The sequence below is a fragment of the Schistocerca serialis genome, chromosome 6 (genome assembly GCF_023864345.2).
Source record: "Schistocerca serialis cubense isolate TAMUIC-IGC-003099 chromosome 6, iqSchSeri2.2, whole genome shotgun sequence".
NCBI lineage: Eukaryota > Metazoa > Arthropoda > Insecta > Orthoptera > Acrididae > Schistocerca > Schistocerca serialis.
Window position 1 is genome coordinate 186,755,300 of NC_064643.1, and position 14,100 is coordinate 186,769,399.

General features: G+C 36.8%; 1 protein-coding gene across 1 annotated transcript in view; it reads right to left on the reverse strand.

The window, feature by feature from the left end:
* Positions 1 to 10,326: 10,326 nt before the first annotated feature.
* The window catches only part of LOC126484085 (ras-related protein Rab-43), a 66,778-nt gene continuing 63,004 nt past the window's right edge, over positions 10,327 to 14,100 (reverse strand). Inside the window, exon 5 of the mRNA XM_050107458.1 lies at positions 10,327 to 11,187. Within this exon, the coding sequence (XP_049963415.1) occupies positions 11,080 to 11,187 (108 nt within the window). The 3' untranslated portion in view covers positions 10,327 to 11,079. The remainder of the gene's footprint in view (positions 11,188 to 14,100) is intronic.

Genomic DNA, 14,100 nt, shown 5'->3' on the forward strand with positions numbered 1-14,100 from the left:
GTATTTCTGGACCTCTCAAAAGCTTTCAGTAGAGTACATCAGGATGTGTTCTTATCAAAAATTGCAATGAGTTGCATCACTGGAAAACTCATGCAATTGCAAGAAGCGTATTTAAAAGGCAGACAACAATGTACAGAATTTATATATGATAATGTAGAAGTACTGGAGAGGTGATAGTCAAGAATAAAAAAAAAAGAAAAATTATACATTTTGATGTTCCTCGGGGCTCCATTTTAGGTTATTCCTATTCGTGTTACGTAAATGATTTCCCCAAGTTCTCTACATAATGCGCATCTGATCACTACGTATGGCAACGACACATCTAATGTTTGTTGTGCAGACAATGAAGCCAGCCTTACTGGAGAGCTTCAAAATTTTATTGAAAAGGCAAAAGTCACTTTGAAAGAGTCAGTATAGAAGTTAACATACAAAAAACAAAATATTATTCACTTCAAACCGAGTGATCCAAATAGACAAAATATTATGAATGATGAGATTCCATCAAAAACATGTTCAGAATTAAATTTTTGGATTTATAGATAGATAATAGACTTCCGTGGAAGCAGCAAGTTAAGGAGATTATCATCACACCTTACATCTGAAACCCTAAATACTGCATATTTTGTGTAAATAATCCTTTCTTGTCTAATGGAATAGTACTGTGGGGTGTGACTTGTGATAATTACATGAGAAGACAGCCTTAAGGATCACGGTAAAACTGAAACAAGGAACACTTCAGTAAAAGCCAATTCAGGCTTCAGCATTCTCGCAGTTTATGCCATGTATATGCTAGATACCATTATGTGAGTGAAAGAAGACACTAAGGTCACAAATAGGAATATGAAAATTGGCAACCATGATACAATACATAAAACAAACTTAATTGGTCAACATAAGGTTAAATTTAATAATAAAAAAAAAAAAAAAAACTGTAGAGTCTTGTACCATAGGAGGCAAGTGAGAGGATGTTATAATGGGTGGCCGGTATCCTCTTTCCACAACACAAATGCACATGTGTATTGTTTTTTATTTACATGAACTGTAAGTTTTACTTAAGTGGAATAGAGTCCACGTTCTGTGGTACAAGATAATCAGTAATAGCCCTCTTGCAAACAATAAAACAATATTGGTGATCTATTACAAAATTTAGCCTCACTGCTAGTCTTGATCTGGTCATTATGCATGGTCGTAGCCTGAGCGAGTCAGTGAGTGAGCTCGCACTGCAACTAACTGACAGACGCCAAACTGGAATGTGAATTGGTGAGCGAGTCCGGTCAGCGACGGCGGCCTAAGTACTTGCTGTGGAGAGGGTGTTGGCAGTGCGTAGCTTGTAAGTCTCTCTCTGGCCTGTCTCATGACAGGTGCGCTTGGTCGAGTGCCTATTATTGATCTTCGTGCCACATCTTTGCCAGCACAAAACCCAGATGTCAAAGAAGCAATTTTTCATAATTTGCTACCAAATGATCATAAGATGTTGACAGGAGATAGCTTTAAAAATCTGCTTAAGGATGGGTTATTCATAGATGCCCTTATAACTTGGACTGAATAATGATTTAAGTAACAATCAGACCAATTATATACTATGGAATCGATGATTGTCCTACTGTTTGCGTTATTTAATAGTAGCATATTGTAAGAAATAATGCTGTAATTTGAACTTTATCAACATTATCAATGTGCCTAAAATTGCGTATTATGAGCAGAAAAAAATGAATTTGAAAAACAATGTAAACAACATTTTTCGTACGAGAACTGCTCTGCATTTTGATGGACTTTCCTGTATTATTTATAATGAACAATGTCTGTATATTGTGAAGGCCAACTTAGCATTAAATTACCTTTTCTAAGCTTGCTTAATTTTCCTTGTACGTGAGCCGTAATAACATTGCACATGTAATTATTGCCAAGGCCATTGAGCTGAAGTGAAATCTTCCTCAAATGTTATTTGAATCAACAATACAATCATTTCTGAAAAATTTGCAGATTTCTGAGAATTAATTATTTTCACTTTTTACCTGTTGCCTTGCACAAGACTCATTCACTAAGTCATAAATAACAATGAGCTATGTTAGTGTATATAACATTTGTACATGTAAGTTTACTAACACACAGTTTCTGGTCTACAGAGCGTTTTCTGTCTCACTTTTGTAGACATCATTTGCGCCAGCTGTTACTATGAAAATGTCAGTTATTTAACAATTCCACCTTAGTGGACTCAACATATTCATTACTTCAGACAAACAGCACCAGGTTTCACAAAACCACATCCTCTCAGATCCTATTTCACATTTAGCCAGGAAGCAATACTATGGCTGTGATTGCCACCTACCATGATCACTTTTCTAATTACACTGTCATCTCAAGAAGAAAATGTATTAAAAAAAAAAGTGAAATACTGTGGCATCATTCACGCAGTTGAGCAGTGCTTTGTAGCAAATATTTCAATGCACAGAACCTTGAAAATGAAATGAAAGAGCAGACTGTAGGTATACAGTGGATGGGTTATGCATACAGTGTGTCCATAATCAGACATCTATGTGATGTTAAAGATTCCTCATCATTGTAACCACCAGCCATCTGAGATCCACTATTGGATTAAGGCTGCTGTTAGACTATTCCATCCGCGATGGTCTTCTCTTTGCACCCATGTTTCATTAATTAGTCATCTAGGTCAATCCCTTCAAATTCAACAAAGAACTGTCAATATCCGTTGTATTAAAGGACAACAGTCAATATCGCACAGTGTACATGTCTTAGAAGAGTGGACAGTTGATACATGTGCCTGCAGTATTGGATGACCGAACATGTCGTGATGCTGCATGAAGTTTTAAGTAATGTCATTTAAGTAATACTGAACGTAAGTACTTTGATTTAATAATTGTCAGTTCAGAAAATATCTTGGTTCCAGGCTGAAGCTTTTGCACTCAATAAATGTGAATAACGCATTAAATAAAATGATTTTAAAAATTAAGATTAATGAACACAAACCACTGAGACATTCCTGCAATACATAACTAATAGAGTTCTTTGAAAATAATTTGGGTGAGACAAACACAAAATTTTACTCAAGTTTGCAACATCTTATTCACTATTGTTGTTGTCATCAATCCAAAGACTGGTTTCATGCAGATCTCCCTGTTAGTCTATCTTGTGCAAACCTTTTCATCTCTGCACAACTACTGCAAACTTCATTCATTTGAACCTGCTTAATGTGGTCAAGCCTTGGTCTCTTCCAGCAACTTTTACCCTTCACACTTCTCATCAGTTACCAGATAGAAAATTTTTTCATGCCTCAGAATTTATCATATCGACAGATCCCTTCTCTTAGTCAAGTTGTACACATACCTCTTTATCTCCCTAACTCAATTCAGTACCACCTCATCAGTTATCCAATCCATCCTTCCTATAATTCTTCTGTAGCAGCTCATTTTAAAAGCTTATATCTTCTTTTTATCTGAACGGATTATTGTCCTTGTTTCATTTCCCTGCTAGGTTACACCCCAGATAAATAATTTCAGAAAATTGATTTCATTGCTAATTCATCTTTTTCAGAAAAGCTTTTCTGCACTTTGTTTCATCTATATTTTGGCCACATGAAGTTATTTTTCTGCTCTTATAGCAAAACTCATCTATTACTTCTCATGTCTCATTTCTTCACCTAATTCTCTCAGCATCTACATTCCACTGGCCTTGTTTTACTTTAACTGATATTCATCTTGTGAGCGGCAGTCAAATGAAAACGGGACAGACAGAAAACAGTAAGTAAATTGTTTATTATTTCAAAAATAATTGTCATAACTGTTAATAGATTTATTCAACTGTGAGACGAGACAAGACAGTCGGTGCCTTCATGGAAAAATGTTTGCTATTTGCCTATTGAACCATGATTGTACCCAAGCATGCACATCTTCGTCTAAAGCACTCAACACCTACAAATATCTTTCTTCAGAGCTCCAAAAATATGGAAATCACACAGGGAGAGATTGGGACTGTATCAAGAATGTGTAAGGGCTTCCCAGCGAAACTCCTGCAGTGTACCGGAAACAACCTTGGCAACATGTGGGCAGGCCAAAGGTTGTTTCAATAATGCTGCATAAATTTCACTGGAAAGCCCTTACACATCCTCCAAACAGCCACAATCTCTCCCCATGTGATTTTCATGTATATGGAGCCCCCAAAGAAATACACACATAACCGCTGATTAGCTTCAGATGAAGAGGTACACAGCTGGGTACAATCATGTAGGCAACTGCACATATTTTCCATGAAGCCATTGACCATCTTGTCTCACAGTGGAATAATAGTTATGGTGATTACTTTTGAGACAATGAACAATTTGCTTTCTTTTTTTCAACATTTGACTACACTTACATAATCTCTTTTCAAGATACCATCCATTCTGTTGAACTGCTGCTCCTTTACCATCTCTGACAAAATTGCGATATCATTGGCAAATGTCAAAGCTTTTAATTCTTAAATTATGACAGAGTTTTAACTCTTCTCACCGAACTTTAATGCCTTTTCCAAATTTCTCCTTGGTTTCCTTTAATGCTCACTCAATGTACAGACTGAATAACATCAAGGATAGACTGCAAATCTGACTCACCCATTTCTCAACAAATGTTCCCATTTCATGTCCTTTAGCTCATATAACTGCAATCTGGTTTCTGTACAAGTTGTAGATAAAATATTGCTCCCTGTAATTTATCCCTATCACCTCCAGCATTAACAAAGACAGAGGCATTAGTTGTTTTCGTTTTTGTACTACTGTAAATATACAGGGTGTTACAAAAAGGTACGGCCAAACTTTCAGAAAACATTCCTCACACACAAAGAAAGAAAATATGTTATGTGGACATGTGTCCGGAAACGCTTACTTTCCATATTAGAGCTCATTTTATTACTTCTCTTCAAATCACATTAATCATGGAATGGAAACACACAGCAACAGAACATACCAGCGTGCCTTCAAATACTTTGTTACAGGAAATGTTCAAAATGTCCTCCGTTAGCAAGGATATGTGCATCCAACCCTCCATCACATGGAATACCTGATGCAGCCCTGGAGAATGGCGTATTGTATCACAGCCGTCCACAATACGAGCACGAAGAGTCTCTACATTTGGTACCAGGGTTGCGTAGACTAGAGCTTTCAAATGCCCCCATAAATGGAAGTCAAGAGGGTTGAGGTCAGGGGAGCATGGAGACCATGGAATTGGTCCGCCTCTACCAATCCAGCGGTCACCGAATCTGTTGTTGAGAAGCGTACGAACACTTCGACTGAAATGTTCAGGAGCTCCATCGTGCATGAACCACATGTTGTGTCGTACTTGTAAAGGCACATGTTCTAGCAGCACAGGTGGAGTATCCCGTATGAAATCATGATAATGTGCTCCATTGAGTGTAGGTGGAAGAACGAAACTAAAATGAGCTCTAACATGGAAATTAAGCATTTCCGGTCACATGTCCACATAACATATTTTCTTTCTTTGTGTGTGAGGAATGTTTCCTAAAAGTTTGGCCGTACCTTTTTGTAACACCCTGTGTATCTGAACAGAAAGATGCTACTCTGGGGAAAGAGTTGGTGATTTTCTACATATGCTATTGGAAATATGTTTATCTACCTCAGCAATTAATTGTGTTTATTTACTTTTGTTATTTTTTCTTTACACACACACACACACACACACACACAGTGTGTCCCATTGATCTTGACCATCCCCAAATAACTGTTTGTCCAGATGCAAATTACAAAATGTTTCAAGCAAATGTTCTTTAGCCGTCATGGGGACATCAATCAGCATGATTGCCATCATTGTAGCTTTGTTTTTTACAAAGATATGAACAGCGGTATGACTTTTTAAATGGCACCCTGTATTTTTTTATTCGGTAATTCATTTCCTCTCCTAAAGACCTATTCAAAAATGTATCACAGTGTACAATTCACTGAAACGCAGGTAAAATGCACACCCCTCATTCTGTTAACCATCGTCAGTTGAAGAGTTATGTGAGTAGAATGTATACCAACGAAGAGAAGGTAAGACATGCTACTCAATTATGGGGAATGTAAGTTAGCAGAACAGTAATTGCAATACTGTTTTCTTATGTACAGGTACATTTAGCACAGTAGTTTAGTCCTTTTAAATACTGCTGTGTAGAGTAGTCATACAGTAAAGGCTGTCCTTCCTACAAACTGCATTGATATAACATTTCTTTTATTGTTGTTGTTGAAAGTAGGCAAAATACTCGGAACTGTACACAGAGCAATATCCTGACAAGAACCCACCTTCCCGACGGATGTTTCCTCGTCTTGTTGCGACGCTTCAGGAAACGGGAAGTTTCAACCCACGAGAGTGCAATCGTCATAGCACTCGCACAGACGAAGCTGATGAAGTTGTTGTTCTCACTTCCGTTGCTATGAATCCACATATGAGCACACAACAGCTTGAACATGAGATTGGCATTCCTAAAACCAGTGTACATTGTATTCTTACACATCACTGGTTCCATCCTTACCATGTGCAACTACCTCAAGAGTTACATGGGAATGATTTCCCGAATTGTGTACAGTTCTGTCAGTGGGCACAGCAGCAAATTCTCACTAACCCGAATTACTTCTCCAATTTCTATTTACTGATGAATGTTCCTTCTCAAACAAAGGACAGGTAAATACAAGGAACATGCATTATTGGTCCAGTGACAACCCACGATGGCTTAGACAGGTGGAACATCAGCATAAATGGAGAGTTAACGTCTGGTGTGGGATGCTTGGTACTACAATTATTGGCCCTTATTTCATCAATGGCAGTCTAAATGGCACAGCATATGCCAACTTCCTGAGACGTATTCTTCCTCCTCTTCTGGATGAAGTGTCGCTAAGAACCAGAATGCTTATGTGGTAACACGATGGATGTCCAGCACATAATGCCTTGCGTGCACGTCATGTTCTGAACCGAAGGTATCCTGCCAGATGTATTGGTTGAGAAGGAACAGTTACTTGGTCTGCTAGGTCTCCTGATATAAATCCTCTGGATTTTTTTCTTTGAGGATGCATTAAAGACATTGTCTATCACCATATTCCAACAATTCCAGAGGGCATGCAGGAATGTATCGGTGCTTGCTTGTAATCCTCTTCAGCAAGCAACACTGGAAGCTGTAAATCAGTCTTTCATTCAATGAGTGCACCAGTATATTGGTATCCAGGGTCACCACTTTGAGCACCTTTGAATGTTCTACTCCTGGGCAATGGTACAGGCGAGTCAAAGTCAATTTTGTGTTATGTTTTTACTTGGTTTTCATCTGTTTTCTGAAAACTCCAGCAAGTGGACGAGTTTGTGCTCGCGGGCTCAGAGTCAATGTTGTGTTATGTAATTAATAACGTTGTGTTTCAGTGAATGGTACACTGTGATACATTTCTGAATAGGTCTTTAGAAGAGGAAATGAATTACTGAATAATTTAAAAAAGTCATACCACTGTTCATATCTTTGTAAAAAACAAAGCTACAGTGAATGCAATCATGTCCTCCTCAAGCTAAAGAACATTTACTTGAAACATTTTTCAATTTGCATCTGGAGATATATATATATATATATATATATATATATATGAATATAATAGAGGGAAACATTCCACGTGGGAAAAATATATCTAAAAAGAAAGATGATGAAACTTACCAAACAAAAGCGCTGGCAGGTCGATAGACACACAAACAAACACAAACATACACACAAAATTCTAGCTTTCGCAACCAATGGTTGCCTCGTCAGGAAAGAGGGAAGGAGAAGGAAAGACAAAAGGATATGGGTTTTAAGGGAGAGGGTAAGGAGTCATTCCAATCCCGGGAGCGGAAAGACTTACCTTAGGGGGAAAAAAGGACAGGTATACACTCGCACACACACACATATCCATCCACACATACACAGACACAAGCAGACATTTGTCAAAATGCCAGCGCTTTCGTTTGGTAAGTCTAATTTTTTCCCACGTGAAATGTTTCCTTAAATATGTCTGCTTGTGTCTGTATATGTGTGGATGGATATGTGTGTGTGCGCGCGAGTGTATACCCGTCCCTTTTTTCCCCCTAAGGTAAGTCTTTCCGCTCCCGGGATTGGAATGACTCCTTACCCTCTCCCTTAAAACCCACATCCTTTCGTCTTTCCCTCTCCTTCCCTCTCTTCCCTCTTTCCTGATGAGGCAACAGTTTGTTGCGAAAGCTTGAATTTTGTGTGTATGTTTGTGTGTGTGTCGACCTGCCAGCACTTTCATTTGGTAAGTCACATCATATATGTATATATGGTTATAATAGAGGGAATCATTCCACGTAGGAAAAATATATCTAAAAACAAAGATGATGTGACTTACCAAATGAAAGTGCTGGCAGGTCGACAGACACACAAACAAACACAAACATACACACAAAATTCAAGCTTTCGCAGCAAACTGTTGCCTCATCAGGAAAGAGGGAAGGAGAGGGAAAGACGAAAGGATGTGGGTTTTAAGGGAGAGGGTAAGGAGTCATTCCAATCCTGGGAGCGGAAAGACTTACCTTAGGGGGAAAAAAGGACGGGTATACACACGCGCGCGCGCGCGCACGCACGCACGCACGCACACACACACACACACACACATCCATCCACACATATACAGACATATATATATATATATGGAATATTAACAGAGAAGGGGGAAAACATATGCCAGAAGGAAAATAAATAGTTACAAAATGTAGCAATAGATGGCGCTGTAAGCATCACAATTTAATAGTGGTCGACTGAATCATACAACAATGTCTAAGGGGTATGTTTGACAGTAAACAAGCTGTACTACTCAGTGTGCATGGGTGTACAGGTGTGATACTGTTAGTTACGTAAGCCCATCAACCAAGGCAAGGTCATATCACATCGGATGGGAAAAATCGGTTTTTAATTGTGCTGATGCCAAAAACCACATAAAAAGCATCAACCACATCTGTTTTTAACTGTCCTGAGGCCAAAAACTGCATAAAAAGCATCAGTCACAATCAAATCCGTGTGACTGGCCCAAAACATGTTCAATATGCTGTCCACCATGTTCTGCTACAAGTTGAAATCGAGAAACAGCATGTTTCACAACTGATTGAAATGTTTCCGGGATCATGTTCAGAACGTGTTGCGCAATGTGTGCCTTCAATGCAGCTAAGTTTGCAATCAGAACTCAGAACACAACATTTTTCAGATAGCTCCATCGCCAGAAGTCATAGAGATTAAGATCAGGTGATCAGGACAGCCAGGCTGGAGGGAAATGGCAGCTGATATTCTAGCATTTCCAAAATGGCACTTCAGCAGCTGCTTAACTGGATTTGCAACGTGTGGAGGTGTGCCATCTCGCATAAGAATGATGCCATTCACACTGTTGGGAGACCTGGAATGACGTGGTGCTTAAAAAGACTCTCCAAGCCTGTGATGTTACAGGTATTGTAGCTCGTACTGCAACTTCTTGTTAAAAAGACTGTGCCTAACATCTGTAGCTCGAAGACTGGACTCATTTCTATGAAAAAAATATATGTATGTCTTATGACCTGCCCCTTGAGTGGTACTGCCTTCTGTTGCCAATTTACAGAATTTTTTTGAAAGAAACATTAGCTGCTGTCTTGAATGGCTGAGCCAATATGACCACACTAACAATTTTGTTTGTGCACTATTTAGATTTTGCATTTGGCTGTAATTCTGCTACAAATATATCTTGTTTGTTGAGTGAGCAAGAAATTCTGGAAGCTCAAGAGCAAGAAATCTCTCAGCTCAAGAGCAAGAAATTTCTCAATAACTTAACTCACACTTTTCTTTGGGAGGAAAATTATATTTCCGTATCATTATTCTGAAATTTGTAATCTAGTAAAGATGTAAAGTAAATACGAAAAATAAATCTTGAAGCTAGGCCCTTTTTTTAGTATTATTCTTGGAGATTCACCAGTTACATACATACCAGTAACTTTAAATAATGGCATAAATGGCCGGTTCCCTAGGACCTCCAAAGTGGCAACAGATTTTTTAAATATGTATTAATACAAGTATAATACAAAAGGCTCTGGAAGGAACAGGAATCAGAGATTTACAACAGGGTAATAAAAAGGCAGGCTTTCACAGGTTTCCAGCACAGCATTACACCCCAGGGCAAAATCACAGACAGAAGAGTGAAGTAGGTTCCAAAGTATGACAATAAAAGAATACTGGACAAGGAAAAAGACAAAAAGAAACAAAAGTTGACCCAAATTAATGATGTCCTCAGATGTCCAAAATGAAAATAAGAAGAAGACAAGCATAGAAAACAGTTTCGGAGTTAAACACTGATTATTGTTTCTCTGAATATTAAACTTTTAATAATTTTTTACAACAATGTCAACTATATAAAATACTGGTTATGTTTATCATAATACTGCTTTACAAAAATATAAGATCTGGTGGATGTTACTGAGCTAAACATAAACAAGAAAAACAAAGCATTTTAAAGAAACAAGAAAAACAATGCATTTTAAAAAAAACAATAAACATTTTCAAAATACATTTTGTGTTTTCCACATAAAAAGATGAGTTTCAAGTTATGACACCTACTATAATAAAATCACAACAGTGTAACATCACTTTTTAATGATACTGTCATAAAAATTTTCATACCAGATCAAAACAAAAACACTTTATACAATGTAGAAAATTCATTTCATTTGAAAAATATGATACAAAATGCCATTTTTCACACATAAACAGCATTCAGATCTATAGCATTGTGAATTGTGATACAATTAAATTCTCTTAAAATAGTGTACAGTATTTGTGACATAAATATTATTATATTTCATCTTTCACACGCGCACACACACACACACACACACACACACACACACACACACACACAGTTTATATACAATTAAAATATTGCAAAATGGCATCCATAAATAAATTTGTACAACTTCCGTGGCACTTTTGTCAATAATGAGCCTTTTAATGTCTTACAAAATTAAACTTATGTGAGACAGTGAGTGTACATAAACTGAATTAATTTTTGGAACAATATTAATGATGAGGTGAACACACTGTAATGCAGGATCAAATTCTGTAGCTGCAACTGCTGCAGCGAGATACTGTTTTTCCTTCTCCTAATCTAATTGTTTCCCTCTCCACACTTTCAGTATACGTATTTGCATCATGTCTTCGCTGAAATAAACAACACTACATTGTATTATTAGTGCAACAATAACACAAAACAGTGTGACATTTTAATTTTATATAGAGTATAAACCACAAAGAACAATTTAATCATTGCTAACACAAGGTTTAAGAATTAAGAAAGAAGACTGTACATATCAAAAAGACCTGAAGATGTAGAAAGATTTCAGATAAAATTATGTAAAAGTAAAACACAGATTTTGTGCCAGATTTTGAACTCCCAAACATTTTCAAGAGCAGGTGTAAGCTCTGATAATTAATAGGTTATGAACTGCACATTAAAAATTAATAAATTGCAGGAACTTAGGAAATTAAGCAAATTGAACCAGGGCACAGGTTACTGAGAGTTTTATTGGAAGCATTAGGCAATTATTGGCTGAAACAGGAAAATAAATACAAAAGAAGACAAATAAGTAGATTCAAGAAGTGATATAGTGAAAGCAGCAGAGGATTAAATAGACACAAAGACAAGGCCCAATAGAAATCCTTGGGTACTACTTATCTTGGATGTTAACTAAGAAAGACAAAAGAAATGAAATTTTTAAGGAATATTAAAAGATATACCCTCAGATCAAGTACAAAACAATATTACAAGAGAACAACTTATACACACTGTATAAATGAAAAACTGAGCAAAATAGTATAAAATTGAAGTAACATACTAACAAATGAAAAAGACATATTTGTTGAATAAGTAATTAATTATGAATGAACAGTGAAGACAGAAAGAGCTGTAAAGCATACTCTATGAAGTGAAGAATGCAAACAAGAATAAGAAGGTGATGGTGGTGAAAATATAAGAATGCTGCAAATGAAGCAGGCAAATGGGAATACATATATATCAAAATTCACATTGACAAGTGGTGTCAAATACCAAAACAGGAATGGCTAGAGGAGAAAAGCAAACCTTTAAAAGCACGTATGACTGGAAGAAACAGATGCCACAAATGCAAAAATTAAAGATACATTTGCAGGAGAGAGAAACATCTACATGAACATTACATATCTGATGACATGCCAGTAGGGAAAGAAGAGAAAGCTGACAGTAGACGAAATATGCAAAAGAACAATTCACAGGAAAGAAAAATGAATACAATATTATAGAAAGGAAACATGAAGCAGATGAAGATGAGATGGGAGATACGAGGCCGTTAGGACGATTTGACAGTACACTGAAAAACCTAAGTGAAAACAAGAGCCCTGGAATAGATGGCATTCCCTCAGAACTATAGAAATATTTGGGAGAGTCAGCCATGACAAAACTATTCCACCTGATGTGTAAGTAATACAACACATGAGAAATACCCTCCAGTTTCATGAAGAATATATTAATCCCAATTCCAAAGAAGGCAGGTGCTGACAAATGTGAATAGTGTGAACAGTTAATGTTCTGAAATAACAACACAAATTATTTATGGAATAATGGAAAGATGGTTCGAAGATGACCTCTTTAAAGAGCAGCTTGGTTTTCGGAGAAATGTAGCAACACGCAGGCAGTGATCTAATGACTTATCTTAAAAGTAAACAGCACCAACTTGACCTCATTTATTATGGAGGAAAAAAAAAAAAAAAGCACACTTGCACCACCAAAATCCAACCTGTGCAAAGAATGAGGCCATAATTTTCATAGTATGCATTTAGAACTACAACATAAAAATGTTCAAAGCAACAGTGTATCTGACATCAGATGACACCCAGTGCACGAATATTTAAAAGCTATTCTTTCAGATCATCATATTATCAGAATTTTGACCCAAATTTTCACACAGGATTGATTTCTTGGGTTTATACCTTGCAAGTGTACTTTTTTCCTCTTTAAAATAAGATGTCATGTTTTCTAGATAGAGGACACACTGAAAAAGGCAAACCTAGATATACAGCTTTTGACAAATATGCTCTTTGAATTTCTAAAGGCAGCAGGGATGGAATGAAGTGCTATTGACAGTTTGTGTAGAAACCAGGTAAAAGATACAGTGGAAAATCCAGGATGGAATGTAACAATATTATGAGAAGAAAAATTGCTAATCACATTATAGTGGAGATGCTTAGTTGTAGACAGATACAAGATCTGAAGGATGTTAAATGGGAGCATTAGTTGGAAAGGAAGTGGGAATGAAATGTAGCCTATTGCAGATAATATTCAATCTGTAGATTGAACATGCAGTAAAAGAAACCAAAGTGAAATTTGGAAATGGTGTTGCAGTTCATGAAGAAATAAAAACTCTGAGGTTTGCCAACAACATTATAATTCTGACATAGACTGCGAAGGACTTGGAGGAGTAGTTGAAAGGAATGTCTAGTGTCTTGAAATGATGATGTAATATGAACATAAACAAAAGTGAAACAAGGGTAACGTAGTGTAGTCAAATCAGGCAATGCTGAGGTATTTTTATTAGGAAATAATACACTGAACACAGATGAATTTTGCTATTTGGAAAACAAAATAACTGACAGTGGTGGAAGTACAGAGTATACAAAATGCAGACTTGCAATAGCAATAAAAGCTTTTCTGAAAAAGAAATCAAACAATGGAAAATCTGTGATGTAACAATGCTAATATGAATTATGATAGGTTTCTACTCACCTCATAGACAAGGCATTAACTGGCAGACAGGCACATTTAAAAGTAGACTAAGCTACTGGATAAAGTCTTTCTTCACTTCTATATGGTGGGTCGCACTCTATCCTAATTAATACTGTTTTATGAAAAAGACATATTCGAGATTTAATTGTTAGGAAGTATTATCTGTAAGAGCCTATCTAGAGTTTATCCTTGTAAGCAAGTGAAATGTAGGTGGTAAATAGTACCAAAATTCCACTCATTCCACCTTCCTTGACTATCTTATTCTGCCCATGTTGGAAAGTACTGTTCAACAAACCTTGGCCATTATTCTATTTTAG